General features: G+C 38.5%; 1 protein-coding gene across 2 annotated transcripts in view; it reads right to left on the reverse strand.

Moving 5' to 3' along the window:
- ARHGEF38 (Rho guanine nucleotide exchange factor 38) overlaps positions 1 to 21,216 on the reverse strand; it is a 161,633-nt gene extending 140,417 nt beyond the window's left edge. For both annotated transcript variants that reach the window (XM_066232464.1, XM_066232463.1), the window contains exon 1: positions 20,929 to 21,216. In XM_066232464.1, coding sequence (XP_066088561.1) covers positions 20,929 to 21,124 — 196 coding nt within the window. In that variant the 5' untranslated portion in view covers positions 21,125 to 21,216. The remainder of the gene's footprint in view (positions 1 to 20,928) is intronic.
- Between the last annotated feature and the right edge of the window lie 880 nt (positions 21,217 to 22,096).

Genomic DNA, 22,096 nt, shown 5'->3' on the forward strand with positions numbered 1-22,096 from the left:
TGCACTTCTAATTGTAATTACAACTTAATTAAGCTAAAATAAATCAATGTTTTCATGAAAACTACTTTAATGTTTTCAAATGACTTGACAAAGTTGCCAAAATATTGCTGCTCTATTAGGAATTGAATGAGAGACCTGTAAAAAATAGAAGAGAAAATTATTCTAGAAATATTTGCAATCAAATCACTTCATACTTCAAAATTTCAGTCAATATTTAAAACTGGTGTACAAATACTATGAACTGTGACCTAAGCTGAGCATAGCACAGCCTAGATGTCAGGCCTACCAGAAAAGGAACACAAAGGAAATTTGAAAGAGTAGCACTAGTCAAAAAGAAGGTAAAGTGCCCTGAGCAGGGGAAGTCACATGTCCAAAGGCTGGGTGGCAACAAAACATTTGAAACAAGTTGAGTACGAATGAGTACAAATGTGAGATCATGTGATCAAGAGGTGAGTCTAGGGAATGATTAGCACACAGAGCATGAAGGCCTAACTGAGAAATTTAGAATTTTTAAACAAACAAAAAAAAACACCAGTGAGTAATTTTTAAACAAGAGTGACATACTCAGATTCTTTTCACAGATCACTTTGGCCTCAGAACCAGATTTCTCAGAAGAGGTTGGAGAGCAAGCTTGAAGGCAAACAGTGAATTGGTCGTGACCCTGGGCGTTTAGTTGCTAGGGAAGAGACTGAGGCAGCTAAGCTTAGTCTAATTGCCAGGAAGACAGAGAGAACGGAACAGATCAAGAGAAATTTAGGAGACAAAATTAGCATGAACAATTAGTGTAGAGGATAAAGGAAATGGAAAGTCAATGCAAACCTGACCAGGTGGTGTCTCAGTGGATAGTGTTGGACTGGGACACAGACAACTCAGGTTTGAAACCCCTAGGTCGCCAGCTTGAGCACGGGGTCATTGGCTTGAGTGTGGGATCATAAACATGACCCAATGGTTGCTGGCTTGAACAAGGGGTCACTAGCTCTGCTGTAGCACCACAGTCAAGGCACATACAGGAAAGCAATGAACAATTAAGGTGCCGCAACGAATAGTTAATGCTTCTCATCTCTCTCTCCCTTCCTGTCTGTTCCTATCTGTCCCTCTCTCTGTCTCTGTCACACATACACACAAAAAAGTCAAAGTGATTCTCAGATTTCTGACTTAACAGGGAAGTGTGCCACGTAAAGAAATAGGGAACAATGGGAAAAGAGCAGACAGAGGAGGTAAGGTGATAAGGGCTACCAATTCCCTCTCATATAAATAAGGAAGCTAATTTCTAGAGAAGGTTAAGTCTTCTACCTTAAGTAACAGAGTCAGTCAGAAATTGAGTTTGTATCTTGTGACCATTACCTCTGCCTACCTACCACACTTGTCTCTTTCTAAGCATGAAGTATAAACACCACTCATTCTATCTAGGGTTTTGTTCCAGAGAGATTGTTAGCAAATCCCCAGATATGATTATAAATGTTCTTTCATTCCTCTCCATGCTGTATTTCCTGTCCACCCCTATAAACCTAAAAACCTTGGCTTAGCATTGCACTGAATCCTACTGACTTAAGTTTCACATGTAAAATCTTTTATCAGTTTCAATGGAAAGCCGACCCGCAGAAAGATGAATGGAGCAGGCCTCCCGTGAAATAGGTGGAAAATAATTGCATGTCAGACAGGTTTTGGAGAGAAGCCAGTGAAGTATTAAGGGAAAACGTGAAGGTGCTGACCCTCCACTGCTCTGAATTTGAAAGCTCAAACACGGGGGCAGGGAAATATTTCATTCTCATTCGAAGGGCATGTGATTTATTTTCTCTGTTAATTGCTTCACAAAATAGAGAAGTAGTTTTCAAAAAGGAATTCAACAAAGCTTACCTGGTTTGAAAAGTACGTATTTTTTTTTGAACTGGTTTGAATTTATAGGCTGTTATGGTGATCAACCTAAGCACAGCCAAAACAATTAGGAGCTAAAAAAAAGGGTACTTTCTGGAAATGTCTTTATTTAAAGTCTTTAGCAGGAGAAGATGAGTGAAAGAGAATAAATTTTAAGCCCTGAACAAAAAGGGAACTTTACTTGGTAAAGCCTTCTTTGTGTTTAATTTTTCTGTAACTGTTCTATTGTTGAGAATGCAAAATTTTGACTGAATAAGAACTGATTTTATCCATTTGTTCACTCACTCAACAAATATTTATTGTGCTAGGCATTGTTCTAAATCACTGGATCTAAACCATCAACTTTGCTCCCCGCACAACCCTCTTCCAAGGGTATTTGGCAATGTGAGTATTTTTGGGTTGTGACAGTCGGGGGAGGGGGTGCTGCTGGAATTTAGTGGGTAGAAATGAATGATGCTGCTGACATTGCATAATGCACAGGACAGTGCCTTGCAACACAGAATGATCTAGCTAGACATATCTGTAGTGCAATGTTGAGAAATCCTCTTCTAGATTTTAGGAATGTAGCGATGAAAAAAAAACAAAACAGAGAAAAACTTAAGCTTTAATGAAACATATTTTAGTGATGGGAGAGAAACAGTAAACTGATTAATAAAGAAATACACAGCATGCCAGATAGAGATAAAAAATTATGAGCCTGCCTGCCAGGTGGTGGCACAGTGGAGAGAGTGTTGGACTGGAACTCAGAGGACCGAGGTTTAAAACCCTGAGGTTGCTGGCTTGAGCGTGGGCTCACCAGCTTGAATGTAGCATTGTTGGCTTTAGCAAGGGGTCACTGGCTTTGCTGGAGCCCCCCCAGTCAAGGCACATAAGAGAAAGCAGTCAATGAATAACTAAGGTGCCAAAATGAAGAATTGATGCTTCTCACCTTTCTCCCTTCCCTCTCTCTGTCTCTGACACACACACACACACACACACACACACACTCACACACACACAAATGAACCCTGGTTTGTTGGCTTAGTGGTAGAGCAGCATGTGGAAGTTATAGGTTCAATTCCTGGCCAGGGCACACAGGAGAAGGTTCTAACCCCCCCCCCCCATTCCTCCCCGTTCTCTTTCCCCCTCCTGTAGCCATGGTTTGAATGGTTTGAGCAAAGTTGGCCCCTGGGGCTGAGAATGGTTCCATGGCCTCCCCGCAGGCACTAAAATAGTTCGGTTGCAGAGCAATGGAGCAGTGGCCCAGATGGGCAGAGCATCGCTTGGTAGGGGGCTTGCTGGGTGGATCCTCATAGGGGCACATGTGGGAGTCTGCTTCTGCCTCCCCACCTCTCACTTAAAAATATATAGATATGAAAAAAATAAAGCAGGTAATGGGTAGTGGTTGATAGCATGTAGAGAGAAGCCAGGATAGGCTTCATTAATAAGTTGATTTTTTATAAGACCATAGAGAGAAGCAAGTCATGGTATGGGAGTGAGGACTGATCCTATCACTGTCTTCATTAATATGGTAGTTTGTAAATCGTGCCTGAAGCTAGGGTAAAGATAAATTTAAGAAAATTTGTAAACAAATTATCTGACAGTCTCCACTTTTCCCCCTTTTTTTTTGTTTATTTGTTTGTGTTTTTTCTTCACCAAAAGCTTTATGGTGGTTTAGATATAGGAATAGAACATTCCCCAATTTTTATGTATCTTAGACAAATGAGCAACAGGGTTGGTTTTCCTCACAACCAACTCTTTTAATTTAACTTAATCAACTGCTCTAGGGCACCAACTACAAACAGCGTACACAAAATAGTGAGGTATGCACCGTGTTCAGTATACCTGAACATGGTCCCGAAGTCTGTAGTATCTGTGCACAGGGTACACACAGTGAACATGACTTACTAGTCATGATGTAATATAGGGCAGTAAAAGTGATCAGGGTTTAAACACAAACATAGACATGAAGGAGAATATTTTGAAAATTAGGTCAAATTGTGGTTTGAGTGTTAATTTGTGTGTATTTGTAGGAATATATAGGACTTGAGCTATTCTGATAGGTTTATCTCAATTTAAAATCTTATATGATTAATCATTCATTAAAAATTTTTAATGACAGTTATGTGATTATATTGCCACATTTGAATAATCAAATATATAAAAACAATTTTACTTGTAACTGCAATGTAATGAAACCAGCTTTGTCAGGGAACTATTGACTATACTTTCTGAGAACTTACCTAATTTCACATTTTAATTTAGTATTTCACTTCTGCACAGAAATGCTCAGGTAAATGAAACAAAGCACCCTATGAGATTATAACTACATTATTTTAAAAATATTCAGTTAAGTTTTGAATATTTTAAAGGCAGTAACATCATTGAAACGTATGAAATCCTAAATGTCTGATTGGTGTGGCATTAACAAGGAAGTCAAATTCAAGAAGAGTGTTTTCAGCCTGACCAGACAGTGGCGCAGTGGATAGAGCATCGGACTGGGATGTGGAAGACCCAGGTTCGAGACCCCGAGGTCGCCAGCTTGAGCGTGGGCTCATCTGGTTTGAGCAAAAGCTCACCAGCTTGGACCCAAGGTCGCTGGCTCGAGCAAGGGCTTACTCGGTCTGCAATAGCCCCACAGTCAAGGCACATATGAGAAAACAATCAATAAACAAAGGTGTCACAACGAAAAACTAATGATTGATGCTTCGCATCTCTCTCCGTTCCTGTCTATCTGTCCCCATATATCCCTCTCTCTGACTCTTTCTCTGTCACTGTAAAAAAAAAAAAGAAGAATATTTTCAGATGTCATTTCTTTATTTAGATGTATAGAGTTGGTTAACAAAGAAAAAAAAGTAAATTACTCTGCTTAGAATCTTTGACTAGCCCATAATAATAATAATATTTAAATTACTCTGCTTAGAATCTTTGACTAACCCATAATAATAATAATATTTTTAATCCATCTCTGCTTATAAAAGTGTGAGATTACATTCTAAAGAATAACGCCAGGTTCTTCAGCATGAAGTAGATGTGATTTGTGCATGCCTCTGTTCATAAGGGCAAAATTATAAAGAGTGATCCAATAAAACATAATATGGAGAAGAGAATCATGAGCTGTGATAAAAATTGATAAGTCACACCCTTGTCTGAGTTAGATCCATACCAAGGAGCTGTGAGCCTGAAGCCAGTGAAGAAGTAATCTAGACCTGGCTGCAGAGGAACACCCCCGGCAAAGACCTTATCCATTCAAGATATTCTCTGCACAGCTACTGCACCACCCATTTATTGTTTATACCATCACTCATTTACTCAGCAAACATGATTCCTGAGTACAGGCCAGCCTTTTCCTATGTGCTACAGATCCACATGCTACTGTCCTCGAGAAGTTCAACCAAATGAAAGAGGCATTGGCATGTAAATAGTGAATATGAGAAATGTATAGAGAGTATGATACACAATTAAATTTTGGGTGTAATGATGCAGAAGGACAGACTAGAAAAGATGAGCTGGAGTTTGTAAAGCCACCAGGAAGAAAGCAAGCTTTCCAGACTGGGGAAACAGCCCACATCCAGGCATGCAGTGTGAAGTGAGACCAACCATCAGGCCTAGGGTAAGAAGGGAAAGATGCAGTCAGGTTGTAAGGAGTCTTATATCCATTTTAATGTTATAATCTAGGTTGTTCATACTTAATTATTATTTTTATTGGGATAAAATATATATAACATAAAATCTACACGTTAACTATTTTTCAGTATCCAGTTCAGCTGCATTAAGTACATTCACATTGTTGTGAAACTCAGCGCCATCTGTCTCCAGAACTTTTTCGTCTTCCCCCAAAAACTCTGTACGCATTAAACACTAACTCCCTACTCTACTTTTCCGCAGCTGCTGGCAACCACTATTCTATTTCTTATTTCTGAATTTGACTGCTCTAGGTACCTCGTGTAAGTGGAATCACAGAATATTTATTCTTTGGAGCCTGGTTTATCTCATGTAGCACAGTATCTTCAAGGTTAAACCATGTTGTAGCATGTGGCAGAATTCTATCCCAAACTCTTTTTTGATCATGTGTTATCTAAACTGTTTTAAGCATGTCCCTGCAATGTATGAATACTATTAATATATCATGACATTACACAAAGCACACACACACACACATATACACACAAAGGATTTTCAAAGGCTAAGACTAAAAAATGAACTTATTTTTTTCTTTTCATAATGGATTGTCTTGGAAAGCCCCTGAAGTACATATACCTCTTTGTTGATACAAGTACTGAAGAATGGGAGAAGCACTGAGAAGTATTAAGCAGACAGCCATACAGTTTGACACTTGACCCAGATTTTTATCAAACATCATCCTCCAACTGTGTGCTCTGTAGTTAGTAATGAGATGCAGGTTTCAAATACTAGATAATTTAAAAATCAGATTTGTATTTTTAGAGTGAATCTTCTAGGAACCTATAAGGTACATACCTCATTCACTGCAATTGAATGTTTTTCTAACATCCATTCCCAGGAAATATTTTGTTGAAAAGCATAAAATAATACAGTTTCTGGAGGGTACTTGTTGGTCACTGGTATTTCAAAATTGCAGATGAATGTACTGATAGAACTTAGAGCTTTCTGGATGTTTTTGAGTATTGCTCAAAATTTTATCAAAATCAGAGAATTCCTTGAAACAACAAAAGAGGTAGTACTGCTAAAAACTGAGGTTAAGGGTTTTCTGCCAGTATGACGGAGTAGGGAAGGGTGATCCCGTGCCCTCCTACACTCACATCGATAATATAGCTAAACAGAACTACCAATTTTCAGAACTGAAATCTGGCTGAAAAGACATCCAGTAACTAAGGATATAGAGAAGAAGCCACATCTAGACTAATAAGAGGGGCAGAGACACCGAACTGGCTGGTTTCATATCCAAGTGTGGTGGTTAAAAATCAAGAGGGATATCTCAGCTGCAGAAGGTTCCCGCAAGCCAGGCTTCCTATAACAAGAAGAGAAGCCCCTATAACTTCTGACTGAAAACCAGCAGATTATGGCTGAGTAAAACATAGGGCTACTGGAGTGCCAGTCATTTTTCTTACAGGGCCTGCACATAGATTTCCTCAGACTCACGAAGTGGAAAGGCTCCAAGGACAAAAGGGAAGGAACTGAATTATCTGATATGAGGACAAGGGGTGGAGGGGCAGCGCTCTTCCAGAAATAAATGCTGGCAGAAGCCATTGCTCCTTTTCTGAGCCCTCTTTCGAAGAGCCAACATGCCCCAATGCCACATCTGAGTCTCTGTCAAACTAACAATGTCGGTCTTACCCTGGTCATCCCCTGAGATACTGCTTTGCCCTACTTTCCACCTGCCAAAGCTGTTTCCAGTGGTGTATTTCACAGAACTAGAATGAATAATCCAAAAATTTAAACAGAATCACAAAAGACCCAGAATAATAAGAGCAATCTTGAGAAAAAAGAACAAAGTTGGATGAATCATGCTTCTTGATATCAAGGTCATAGTAATCAAAACAGCATGGTCCCGGCATAAAAATAAACATATAACTCAATAGGACACAATAGACATCTATGTGTTTTATCTAAGAAATAAACCCACATCTTTATGGTCAATTGATATTTGACAAAGGAAGAAAACACATACAGTGGGATAAAGGTAGTTCATTCAATATATAATATTCATTTTTTATATAAATTCATTTTTGGACAGATACAAATAAAAATGAAACTAGACCACCTTTTTACATCATACAAAAGAAAAAAACTCAAAATGGATTAGAGACTTAAATGTTAGACTCAATACCACGATTATCTTAGAAGAAAATATAGGTAGTAAAATCTCAGACACTTCTCATAACAATATTTTTTCTGATATATTACCTTGGGCAAGGGAAACAAAAGACAAATATAAACAAATGTGACTACATAAACTAAAAAGTTTTTGCACAGCAAAGGAAACGATCAGCAAAATGAAAAGCCAACCCCCAAAATAGGAGAACATATTGGTCAATTATACATTTGATAAAAGGTTAATATCCAAAATTTATAAAGAACTGATAAAACTCAATACCAAAAAAAATGTTTTTAAAAGTCCAATCAATCCATTTGAAAAATAGGCAAAGGATTTGAATAGATACTTCTCTAAAGAGGACATATAGATGGCCAAAAGACAGATGAAAAGATTCTCAATATCACTAATCATCAATGAAATGCAAATTAAAACTAAAATTAAATATCGCCTCATTCCTGTCAGAATGACTATCATCAATAAATCAAGAAAAAGTGTTTGTGAGGGTGTGGAGAAAAGGGAACCCTCCTGCACTGCTGGTGGGAATGCAGACTGGTGCAGCCACTATGGAAAATAGTATGGGGTTCCTCAAAAAATAAAAAAGAGAACTGCTTTATGATCAAGTGATCCCACTTCTGGGAATATATCTAAAGAAACCTGGAAAACCAATTCAAAAGAAATTAGTGTTTCTAAGTTCATTGTAGCATTATTTACAGTAGCCAAGTTATGAAAGCATCCCAAGTTCCTATCAGTAGATGAGAGAGTAAAAAGCAGTGGTACATCTACACAGCAAAATACTATTGTATTTGGCTATAAAAAGAACAACATTTCATTTTTTGCAACAGCGTGGATGGACCTGAGGAGTATTATAGTAAGTAAAATAAGCCAGTAAGAGAAAGATAAATACCATATGATTTCACTTATATGTGGAATCTACTGAACAAAATATACTAAGCAACAAAATAGAAACAGACTCATAGACACAGAGAACAGACTGGTAGCTGTCAGAGAGGAGGGGTGAAAGGGTAAGGTATTAAACAACCAAACAAACAAACAAAAACTCATCAACACAAACAACACTATGGATATTACCAGAGAGAAAGGAGGGTGGGGTGAGGTAAAAGAGGGTAAAGGGAGGGGGAGATACATCGTGATAGAAGGAGATTTGACTTTATGAACACACAATACAATATACAGATGATGTATAATAGAATTGTACACTTGAAACTTATATAATTTATTAACCAATATCATTCCAATGAATTCAATAAAAAATTAAAAATATATATATTGGATTTTGAGATTCAGATTGTAGATCTCTTCTTTTGACATTTTGGAGATACAATTAAGATCTTTTCATCACCATTCTTATATTGTTTTGTGTCTCTAATATAATAATAACCATTAATACATGGTAGCTGGTGTGATGAGCTGACCAGTTTTCCTTCAGGAATGAAGGACTTACTGTTCCAGCTTCTGGGAATGGCACCAGCTGCCAGGCTCTCTTTAATAATTCTCTCAGATAGAAGCGTTTATTAAGTCATGCCCCCTTTCCAAAGTAAACTCATCTAATAACTTGAAGGGTAATATAAGGACTCAGGTCCTTATTACCACTGGGGACAACTGCAAAGGATCATCTTATCTTCAGAACTTGCATTAGAGTTGACTAAGTCTTCCATTGAGACCACATCATAGTGGTCTCCCTCAGCCCCCAATCCTATGCCCTTCTTTTCTCTTTCCCAGGTAGTAGTCACAAGAACATTCTCTAATAAACCTTCTTCACCCTCATCTCCTTCGCAGAATCTACAATCCAGGAACCCAACCTGTGTCCATACCTCAGGCACATAGAATGTTTCTAAAATTATTGGATCATTGCCTATCTCACTCAATAGGCTGGGGTTGTCTCTGTTTTATTTTTATATTCTCAAGATCTAGTCAGTACCTGGCATATGTGAACACCTAGCAAATGCTTGTTGAATAAATTCATTAAAACTGAGATCTTATGATGTTCGGCCAAGAAATTCTATTTTCTTGTTTAGTTAAATTTATTAATTTATATTCTCTTTCTCTAAATAAAATAATTTAGAGCAGTTAACCTTAGAGTTTATTATAATTAGGTAGTGCAAGAATGGGAATAACAGAGTGTAAAGGCAAATATACCAATCATAAGGGTCAACATAGTTGTAATTAGTCATTGAATATCTTTTTACCATTGAGTATGCAGTCAGTGATCTGACATCTACCATAAAAAAGGCATTGCTTAAATGCTAAAATAAATCTTTATCCCCAAGGGGAATTACATTCAAATAGACAAGAGAAGCAAAAAACAGAATAAACTAGCATAATTTCAGAGAGCAATAGGCGGTATGAAGACCCCTGAAGGGGATCAGAACATGACATCCCTCTTTGGCATATTGACTATTTTGAGAAGAAGGCTACTGAAAAACAGCAAATCAAGAAGAGCTTTTTGCCCTCCCCCTCTCCATCTAAAACCAGGTAAAACTTCCTGTGAGAAAGATGCCATCCCTGTATCAGGAGAAGAGACATTTTTATAATCAGAGGTGCGGAGCTGACCTCGAGGTGAATCTATACAAGCAAACATCGCTAAGATAACCCTTATCATTCATGAGTTTCCCTCATACATTTCCTAGTCACTTTTCCACAATTTGACATCCCGACTCAAACCTTTGTTTTATCACAATACCACAATTTATCACTCAGTCTGTGTTAAAATGGTATAAAAGCCCCTAGGTCTAACCATTTCTTTAGGATTTTCACTTCTTTCTATCAAGTCCTCCATGCCATGTAAAAATACAAATATCAAATAAAATGTGTATTTCTTTTCCTTGTTAGTCTTTCTTCTGTCAGTTCAACTCACGGATTCCAGCCATAGAACCTTAGAGGACAGAGTGAAAGATCCCGTCCACCCATACCACCGTAGGGAGGGCAGCTAGGAAAGGGCTTGCCAAGAAGTTAAGCGAGCAGAAACCAACCACACAGGTGAGAATCCACACTTGCTGAGCTTTAGGGGAAGAAACTTGAAGGTAGAAAAAAACAGCTACTATAAAAGCTAGGCGTTATGTACAAATTTGACTCTATGAGACAAGCAGCTAAATCAAGTAAATTACTTGTTTTTTATCTGGAAGCTTGATATGTTCTAATTCTTAAGAGAAACTAAAGATTTTCCTTGAATAGAACTGGCTGGCACCGAGAAAGGTAAACAATGTCTTCAACTATTTCACAACAAAGACAGAAGCAGAAATCTGTGACAGCTTTTGGTAGTGACACTGGAGACTTTGCATTAAGAAGCATTCAGGAGAGACAATTCCTGTGAGGGCTGCAGCCACTCAGTGTACTTGAAGCTGTAGCTGGATGACATGACCTTTAAGTTTCTTTTTTAAGTAAGAGCTGGATGTCAGAGAGTCAAGATTACATTCTCCTCCGTCAAGGGTCTCCGTGCAGGTATCGTAGAGTATTCATTTAGTCTGCCATTCATTAATCAAGAAAGAAATTGTTTAAAACAACCTGGGACCAAGACATTTAATCACAACACTCTATTTTCCTGCTGCATTTAAGACTCACAATTTAGGCTAACTTCAAAGAACTTTATTGAAATATCCCTTACCCAGATAAAGAGAGGCTTGTTTCCAGAATATAATTTTGTTCTTTTCGTTTGCAGATACATACACCACCCACACCACCTTTACCATCTTCACCCCATGCCCACACCTACTGCTTTCAGGTTTTTGGATATATATTAACTTTTATAAAGATGCAAATAAATAAATGACCACAGTCATAAAATTAAAGAAATAGTACTTAGTCAAACAAAGTGGGAAATAGAGATCATTAAACTATTACTATAGGAGCAGGTTTGCTTAATCTACTGTTTTTCCTCATATATAAGATGTGTCTTTTTAAAAAAAAATTGGGGTCTAAAAAGTGGGTGTTTCTTATACAGTGGTTGTGGCACTTTAAATGCCATAGATCAGTGGTCCCCAATCCCCAGGCTGCGGACCCGTACCGGTCCGTGGGCCATTTGGTACCAGTCCGCACAGAAAGAATAAATAACTTATATTATTTCTGTTTTATTTATATTTAAGTCTGAACAACGTTTTATTTTTTAAAAATGACCAGATTCCCTCTGTTATATTCATCTAAGACTCACTCTTGACGCTTGTCTCGGTCATGTGATACACTTATCCGTCCCACCCTAAAGGCTGGTCTATAAAAATATTTTCTGACATTAAACCGGTCCATGGCCCAAAAAAGGTTGGGGACCACTGCCATAGATGGAACTCAGGATGAGGCAATATATGAAGACAATGATTCGTCATCAGAGACAGATAAGGACAAGCTCTGGATGAGAGTTTTGACAGTAATGAGGAGTTGTATGAATTTTATGATAAATAAAACTTGGGTTCAATAACTTTCTATGTAATACATTTCTTTTCAAATTTCAGGCCCCAAAATTAAGGTTCATCTTATACATGGGAGCGTCTTATACATGGGGAAATATGGTAACTTGGTAATTTTGTTTTCTGACAATAAAACAAATAAAAGAAGCAGTTTTTAAATAGCAACACTCTGGCTGGGGAATGTTATCATAATTCCCCCTAAAAAAGTGTTTCAAAGTGAAAAATTAGACAGGTTAAACTTTATAATAGTAGTAGAGGAACATCGTCACATAAAACATGCAACAACCATCACATTGCTTTGACTCATTACTACTTATGAACCATACAGATAAAACACCTACTAGGTCTATGGATTAGATGCATCCTACCTTACAGATGTTTAAAGCACCTGACTTCAAATCCAAGTTCTACCACCTGAGGAGTTCAGGACATGCCACCCCCAACTATGCCACTTTGGTATACTGATCATTCTGAGCCGAGGGTGCTTAAAAAGCAGCAGATGCAGGGAGAGGCTTTCTCTGCACTCCTCTTTCTACCTAAACACAGATCCTCCAAAAGGAACTCAGTTGTATTCAGTCCCCTTCTCTGGATTCTCACCAGCCAACGGGGATTGACTCTTGTCACAGGAGAGGAGACAAGAAGTTGATGCCACAATCAGGCCAGTTTTATCACGAACTATGATATGTCCCATCTATTTACTAAAGGCCTATCTATTCATCTTCCCTAAGACTCTACTCTCCCTAAGAGGCTACATTCCCCTTCCCCTTCCCCTATAAGATGGTATATAAACTCTCAAATCTCAGTGTTTCAGGGTATTCACTTTGCTTTCCTCTGAGGCTCCAGGCACATTATATTAAAAATTAATGCACTTTTTGTGCCTTTTCTCCTGTTAATCTGCCTGTTGTCAGTTTATTTCATTGACCCAGCTGTCAATCCCAGGATGGTACAAGGCAAGTCTTTTCTCCCTACACACTTATTTTTTCAACTATAAAACCAGAACTGACAAGGTGTAGGGATTAAATAACAATGTGTCAAAGCCCCGGGGCCAGCATAGTGCCTAGCAGATGACAGTCACTCAGTCTCTCCTTTTCCCTTCCCTTCCCTCTTATTTCCCACAACCTGGTATAACAGGGCAATATCTTGAACCCGGGACACAGCCAAAACCATTCATATGCAGCCTTCTTTCAGTGTTCAAATGGAGGCCAACATGTCAGGTCTACATATTTGAAAGTTATAAATGAAACAGGCAAAGTGTCAAAATTTTATTTCTGACTATCTTGATACATATCCCTTTATAACAACCCCAAAAGCCAAGTTCAAATTTAGATTTCTCTGAGTTCAAAATCTGGCAGGAGGCTCTGGGGCAAACATACGCCTGCCCAGTCCTGGGGCCCACATCCTGACGCTTTCCTCCATCAGTGAGCTCTCTCCCACAGGGGCCTGGTAGACAGGCAGTGGTGGGATTCACCTGGTTTGCACTAGTTCAGCAAAATCGATACCTAATTTTTTGTTGAGTTTGGTGAGCCAGTCATTAAAATAGTGCTTGTAATCAGGGTTCTCTCTAAGGTGAACTCCTGGGCAGCCGTCCAAGGTGGAAACCACAAATTTACATTCTTTAATCTTTTTTAATATTTATCTGCGCAACAGCATATTCTAAGCGCTGTAGTAATGTTCATTCTGCCTATTAGGTGAAAAAAAAATTGCAAGTAAAGACATCAATCAAGAAGCAATATGGAAGTATCAACAATTTTATTGTTATTTTGTCAGGTATTATTTATTTTTTCATTCATATTTTAAAACTCTTTCTTTAAATCTAGTTTTGTGTACCACTTATATTGTTCTTATTTAACAATTAAATGCAAGAAATAATAAACTACCTTTCAGCATATCATTTTTTTATACTTAAAACTGTCATTAGGGCAGAGAACCAGTTGTTAAATTATTTGAATCCCACCACTGTAGACAGGTGTGAACACCCCAGTGTGATCAAGCTCCAAACATACCTTTACAAACGCCTGCTGCCTGCCTGGAAAGAATCGGATTAGGGCGAGGTTTTGGAGACGTTGGAGTTAGTATTGGGGCCTGTTGGACAGAGAGTTCCATCATCCCAGATAATGAACTCAGTCTAGAAAGGAGGATAGGAATCCCACGTTGTCAGTAACCTTGGCCCCAGGACTCCCACATACCTGGTGGAAAGGGAGCTGTAGGAGAACACTCTAAAGCACAACCTGAAGCCAAAATTTTCCTGGTTTAATGGTAATATTGTTTATAAGTTTAACAATTCTCACAATAATTCTGCCTTCACCAGGAAATCAATATTCACAAAAATACTGAAGTTAATATGATTATGGCATCAAGAAAAAGTAATTCTGGAAAAAGAGGTTTTATCATTTCCCCTTTCAACAGAAATAAAGATGAAAATACCCTGAGTGCTTTTCTCTCACCCATCTTCTCCCAAACTACATCCCTAATTTAAGGTACATTTCTAATCACACTTATAGGAGTAGAAAGTTTTCCTATCAGCCTGACCAGGCAGTGGTGCAGTGGATAGAGCATCGGACTGGGATGCGGAGGACCTAGGTTTGAAAGCCCAAGGTCGTTGGCTTAAGCCTTTGGCTTGAGCGCAGGCTCACCAGCTTGAGCATGGGATTGCTGCGTTAAGTGTGGGATCATAGACATGACCCTATGGTCATTGGCTTGAAGCTTAAGGTCACTAGCTTGATCCCAAGGTCACTGGCCTGAGCAAAGGGTCATTTTCTCTGCTGCAGCTCCCCGTCAAGGTACATATGAGAAAGCAATCAATGAACAACTAAGGTGCCACAATGAAGACTTGATACTTTTCATCTTTTTTCCTTCCTGTCTGTATGTCCCTATGTGTCCCTCTCTCTGTCTCTGTAGCAATATATATAAGTTCCTATCACAATATGGTCATAGTGAAATAGCTCAAACTTAATTTCTGGGACTCACTTTTTTGATTCATGTGGCTCTATTAAAAACTGCAAAACACCTTTACTAAAGAAGAAAGGAAAGTAAAATATCATGCTTCTTTTGGGATTCTATGCATGTGGCAAGATGGAAATACTTAGTTTTAAAAATTGCCTTACTATTGCCTGACCTGTGGTGTCGCAGTGGATAGGGCGTCAACCTAGAAATGCTGAGGTTGCCGGTTCGAAACCCTGGGCTTGCCTGGTCAAGGCACATATGGAAGTTGATGCTTCCAGCTCCTCCCCCCTTCTCTCTCTCTGTCTCTCTCTCTCCTCTCTCTCTCCTCTCTAAAATGAATAAATAAAATAAAAATTTTTTTAAAAATTGCCTTACTATTTATAACGATCTGCCCTTCAAACTATGAAACACACCTCATTTATACCAGTGTCACATTATCGACCCGGATCCTTCCCATTTCACTAAAGGGTGCATGGAGGCTTCGAAAGGGGAAAGGATGACTTAATTCTGAAAGAACAGACAGAAACAAAGAGGGCTTGTAGCACTGGGATAGAAACATGTGGACATTGGGGTGACTCATTTTATTTCACCCTTCATTAGGCCTTGGACAAAACTCATTAAGTCTTCTAGTGTTAACAACTCCTCCCACTCACTGACTGTTATGTTTTCTTAACAATCATTACTAATGAAGTAGCCCCGTAACCCTACAAGTCTAACTTTTTATTAGAGCCATTTAATCTCATACTGCAAAATCTGTTATTCTGCATAAAGTTAATGTGGTTGCATGGTTCCTTATGATCATCATAGTGAAAAAACTTCCAGTTTTCACAAATCAACTAATCAGTTATTTCTTAATGAGAATGATGTGATAGCTCTTGCAAAATAAATAAATAAATAAATAAATAATATAGCACCATAAATTGGGGATGTGATTTCTCACTTGTATTAGCTGCAGCAGTCATGACATTTTACCCATTCACTCCCACTCTTTCACCTGATATTAAAAAAAGCAAAAATATGCATTGGCCCAAAAAATTAACCAGAAACTTAGTGTGGCCACTGTCTTAGTTTGGGTCGCTATAACAAATATACCATACGCTGGATGGCTTAAATAACAAACATTTATTTCTCACAGTTTTAGAGGATGAGGAAGCCAAGATCAAGGTGCCAGCAGATCCAGTGTCTGGTAAGGGTCCCCTCACATGGCAGCAGGAGGAGAAAAGTCTCTCATGTCTGGTCTTATAAAGATACTAATGCTATTCATGAGGGCTTCACTCTCATTACCTAATTACCTCCCGAAGACCCCACCGCCTAATAGCAGCACGCTTGGGATTAGGCTTCAATATATGAATTTGACAGGGAGGTATTCATCCCATAGCATCTCTATGTCACTAGTATTAAAGACATAGGGCTTTCAAAAAAGGCTGCGAATGTTAACCCACAAACTTTTTATAAAAACTAATTATTACAGAAATGCCTGAAGTACACATACAACTGTATCTAATTTACATATAATATATTATATTATATAATCTGCATACAAACAGATACTTGTGCTTTACTGTAAATAAGGCAAACTTCAAATGTAGACTTCACAGAGAAATGATTCCCCCAAAAAAGCAGTTTTACAGTTCAGCCATTAAATTTTCCCTGCTTCGATCACTTTCTGTGTTCCCATTAAAATGACAATTAGGAATTGAGCTAGCTTTGAAGCTTAGATGATGTACTCATGTTCTGAATGGAAGAGGAATGGGCTGAGGTACAGTCTAGCATGCTTTAAAAGATAGAGCTGAGAATTATTTGAAATATAGGCAATTCCGTGCTTTTTAATCTCTGCTATGTTTCTTTCTTTTTACTGAAAAAACATGTTTATTAATGGAGACCTCTATTCTCATATATGAAAACACAAGGACTTGATGCCTTTCCTCACATGACTTCTTTCCAGTCATTTCAGATCATTTCAATCATTCATTCTCCTTGAAAGTTACTTAGTGCTCACTATGTGCGAGGGATGATTCTAAGTGCAGAGATGGAACTGTTAACCACACAGATAGGGTCTCGTTTATGGAGCAGGGGGTGAGAGATGGGGGAAAAAAATGGAAGTCGGTGATAGGCAATAAACAAAGAAACAAGCACCATAATTCCAGACAATGATAAGTACAATGAAGAGGTTAAAATGCGCTGCTCCCCACTTTGCCCCTTCTTCCTCATCCCTACCTTATCATCTGTTAATATTTTCTAACGACTTCTTCCCCAATCCTGAATAAACCACTTCCTCCTTCAGTGGACCCACTGATCTCACCTCTGCTTCTATCCTGTCACTTTATTACCTTTGTTTACTTATCTTTCCCAATGAGACTTTAAGGCCCTATAGAGTAAAGGTCAGCCTTTTCTTTTTATAATGATTTTGTAGTTGTAATTCCTGTTATATATTTTGGTTTTGCTTACCATAACACTTTCAATAAATCGACTGAACAAATTTGTTGAAGAAATAAAGAGACCACTAACAGTAGGCTGGCATTACACAACTTGAGGTATAGTAGAAATGACTACATTGATGTGATCACAGTCTTCTATAAAGATTTTATAATATTCCACTAAGAACTATATGAATCCATACATAGATGGGACATAAAAATGAGACTCAGAGACATGGACAAGAATGTGATGGTAATGTGGGGGAGGGAGTGGGGAGGGGGTGAGCAAAGAGAAAGAGGGGGTGGGGAAAGGGGAGGGGCACAAAGAAAACCAGATAGAAGGTGATGGAAGATAATTTGACTTTGGGTGAGGGGTATGCAACATAATCAAATGTCAAAATAATTTGGAGATGTTTTCTCTGAACATATGTACCCTGATTTAGCTAAGTCACCTCATTAAAATTAATTAAAATTAATTTTTTTATGATATTCCAATTAAAACCATAATCTATTGTTCAATCTAGTAGCTTTCACTAACTGTTACATTTTTTAAAAATTACAATTTAGGATTCACACTACTAAAGTGATGTCTGTTAAAAATTGAATTGAACAGGCATATAGTAAGAGATAACAGGCCAGCCCAGAGGCACTAGAAAAAGATCTTACATTTCCCAGAACTCAGAGAACTTGCTTCCAGAAAGAATTAAAAAAGCTAACTGTAATACTTAGATAGCAACATAGATAGCACTGACTAAATAAAAGGCTGCCTTCCAGTGTTGGAAAGCATTCTGTGACCTCACAATGGCTTCAGGCCATCTCTCCAGGGCTCTAACCACCTCAGGTCTTTATTCAGTGCCTCCCAGGGAACTACCAGTTCTAAGGTAGGCAGAGGAAAAACTCTTCACTTTCTATAATAAAGTGCTTCTTGAGGTGATTAGGACTCATCTGCATGATAATGGATATAGTAGGACCAGAGTGCAAATCCATAGAACTGATTGCTTTGAAGTTAATGAGAAAATACTAAGTATTGTTGCCTAAGTAATTAGACTAAAAGCTCTATTATTCATTAGATACCACACTTGGATTTTATTAACAGTTACATCTAAAAAATGTTATCAGGGCAGATTGACTCCACAGCTCTGTTGTACTTCTGCACATTCCCTGATGACTTTTCTCTGGCACAAGCAGTTCTAGAAACACGATTTCACACCTGAGTCTTTTCTTTCACCTTCAAAAACAGGATTCTACAAAGTGCAGGACAATTACCAATCCAATGGAGTGTACAAGAAGCCTGAGGTCTCCTGCAGGGTAACTAACAAACATAAGTTATAGTTTGTGGCCATAGACTTATCTTTTCAGTTAAATTTACTTTCCATTTTTATTTTGCTAGTGGAAATTCTGAACCAAAAAGATGCTGAGTGAGTGAATCTCAGACAGAAGAAACATTGCATGGGTGATAAAACAATGGGCTTTTCCTGAATTGCTATATGTGGTTTCTTCATCAAAGGACAAAAAATAGTTGAAACAGATTAGCAGAAGAGGAAATTTAAATAAAAGAGATTAAGTCCTGTTTTATCTTTATAGTACTCATTGTTCCTAATATCAAAAATACCTTGTGGTAGGTGGGACATAAAAAGGAGACTAAGAGACATGGACAAGAGTGTGGTGGTTACGGGGGGGGGGGGGGGGGGGGGGAGGGAGAGGGGAAGGGGGAGGGGCACAAAGAAAACTAGATAGAAGGTGATGGAGGACAATCTGACTTTGGGTGGTGGGTATGCAACATGATTGAATGACAAGATAACCTGGACATGTTTTCTTTGAACATATGTACCCTGATTTATTTTTCACCCCATTAAAATTAATAAAAATTAAAAAAAAGAAAAAAAATACCTTGTGGTGGTGCAGTGGATAAAGCATCTTCCTGGAGTGCTAAGGTTGCCAGTTCAAAACCCCAGGCTTGCTCAGTCAAGGCACATATGAGAAGCAACTACTATGAATTGATGCTTCCTGCTCCTCCCTTTCCCCTTTCTGTTTTTCTCTCTTTCTTCCCTCTAAAATCAATAAATAAAATCTTATTTTTTTAAAAAGCTGTTTATTAAACATATACCATTTGTCAGCCAATATACTAGATGTTTCATGTAAGTATCTAATTTCATTCTCCCAACAGTATTCTGTGGTATCAATATCCCATTTTCACAGATAGGAAAACTGAAGGTCAGAAATTTAGAGTAATTATTTCAAAGTCGTAAAGGTAATAAATTGATGAGACAGTTTTAGAAACCAATGTTTAAATTTTGCCTTCTTCCCAATGTATCCATTGCCTTGAAAGTAATTAATTTCAAAGATTAAATGACACCCCTTCTCCTTTTTTAAAAATCCTGTTTAAGAATAAGATTTGACTCTGTATTTTAATTCTGAGCTATCAGGATTTTTTTAAAAAAACCATTAAATTGGAGTAAGAACATTTAAAGATTTAATTTAAATACATTTAACTTAACTTATTTAATTTATTCACATAACTAAGTGCAAGCATATTTTTGATGAACGAGACTAGCAAGGTACAAGCTTCCCCCATTGCTCATTCTAGGCCTCATTATAGTTTTTAAATCCAGAATGACACTTGTGGTGGGATTTTGTGCACTTAAACTCACAGTGTGGTCAGAGCAAGAGATAGGTTGTGGGAGATCACACAACAGGTACAGCAATGGATACTTAAAATATTTCACAGTATCAATATCAAAATAAAATTTGCTGGAACAAGTGACCTTCAAGAGAAGGGGAGAAAAGAAAAAGAGTAGATGGGGAGGGATAGAGAAAATTAAGGCCTAAAACATAGGAAATGTTAAAATAACTGTCAAATTATCTCACGACTATCACAAAGTAAGCAGAAGTTATTTCCTCAAAAGTCATTCCATTTCAGCATGCTGAACATGTCTTAACGTATTTGGATGTTTTTCAATTCACTCTAAAGGAATGAACACCTAAGTGATTTCAACAAATCCTGTTATACCATCCTGCTGACAGGAGTCTTTATTTTTCAAAGACATGATTGTAGTTTCATGCCCCTATTTAATCACAGTTCATTGCAATTACCTAGATAGATCTCCTGGTGTGACACCTCACACCTTTCTGTTGAGATAAACTCTCTTTTGTAGGTTTTAATCATTTGCTTTCTAGTGCTTCCCATTTCTGAAGTTGGGTGGAGGAGGGGGAAGAAGGAGTAGAGATAGCAGAAAAAATATTACTCTCATCAGAAAAAAAACAACAACGGTATAAAGGATAATTTAGAATTGGCTCTTTTACCATTGAAGCATGTAATAAACTTGTTCCAATAATTTATGAATTACACTTAGTTTCATTTTATTTTTTCTTACTTTCCTCTTAGAGAGGAGGTAACACTTGATTTTCTCCTCCGCCTGAAGTGTTTTCTTTGCAAACGGAAGAGTAGGGGAAACAAGCTAGGAGGACAGTAACCTGGGACAACTGATTTCTCTCCGGTTACCTTGCAGCTTCTGGCTGTACTCGGTCCTGTCAGACTGGCTCCTCCTCAAGGTACCAGAATGGTCCCCAGAAACACTGCTGTCCACCACAGTGTCCGTCTTCCTTCTTTCCAGCATATAGAGCCTGGGCCTCAAGAAGGTCAGATTCTTTTTTTTGGTGCCCATGTTTTCTTTCCCGGTGGCCTCTGCCGGCTCCATCTGACGGAAAAGACAAGTTTTAGAGGCTTGCAGGATATGGCTGGTTTGCTAAAGTGCCTCAGGGTGAGCGCTAAAGCCACTGGAGTGACGAGTTAAACTGCCCCAGTCTAACTAAACTGGCCGTGACTGCCACCTGTGTGGAGTCCCTGAGCCCCACCCCTATGAGGTCATTCTTTTTTGTACCTAGAATCCTACGGAGGAAGCTGCCACCTGTTACCTGAGAGACCTGCAGCACAGAGCTAGGCAAAGCAGGGACTGCGCTGTCACATGCTACCGAGACAAACAGAACTCCCATTGTACGGGTCGGGTCGAGGCTGGGGGTGGGGGAAGAGGAAAAAGAACAGGGCGAGGTGGAGAGGAAGGAAAGCACACAGGAGTGTAACCTGTAGCTCAGGGGGCTACTGTGTGCCAATGGGTGTGCGCAGGTGTGCCCAGGGCACTGCAGTGTGCTCTGCTGCCTGGGGGCATATGTGTGCTTGTGTGTGACCTTCAGCTAGAGTTACTCTCCAGGAGTTAGTGTGAGACTAAGAGAATTTGCATTTTTATCACAACGGTGGATACAGAATCATTTTTAAGGATCACTGTGTACGGTCAGTCATGAACATTTGGAGATTATTTACTAAAAAAAAACAAAAACAAAAAAAACTTACTTGCCAAAACCCCTGATCTACATTCCTAGGGAAACATGGGTTTGAATTTGAGAGAGGTCTGTCCAGAGTCGCAGAAAGAAAAGAGAAAGAGGAAGAGGCTGTCGGGAGCCTTTTTCATTTTTCCTTTCTTGGTGCTGCCCCTGCTTGAAATAAATCCATTCGTCGCCCCAGCCCAGTCCTTCTGAGTCCCGTTCTCTAGGAAAACAAGCCCCGCGTCAAGGTGTGATTTCTGTGTGATCTTTTCCCCATTTCTTTTGCAGATGGAGTGACAAACAAAGCAGCCCACCTTGGGGAAATAAGAGGGGAAATGTTTGGAACTGAG

Source organism: Saccopteryx bilineata, chromosome 5 (genome assembly GCF_036850765.1).
Source record: "Saccopteryx bilineata isolate mSacBil1 chromosome 5, mSacBil1_pri_phased_curated, whole genome shotgun sequence".
Taxonomy (NCBI): domain Eukaryota; kingdom Metazoa; phylum Chordata; class Mammalia; order Chiroptera; family Emballonuridae; genus Saccopteryx; species Saccopteryx bilineata.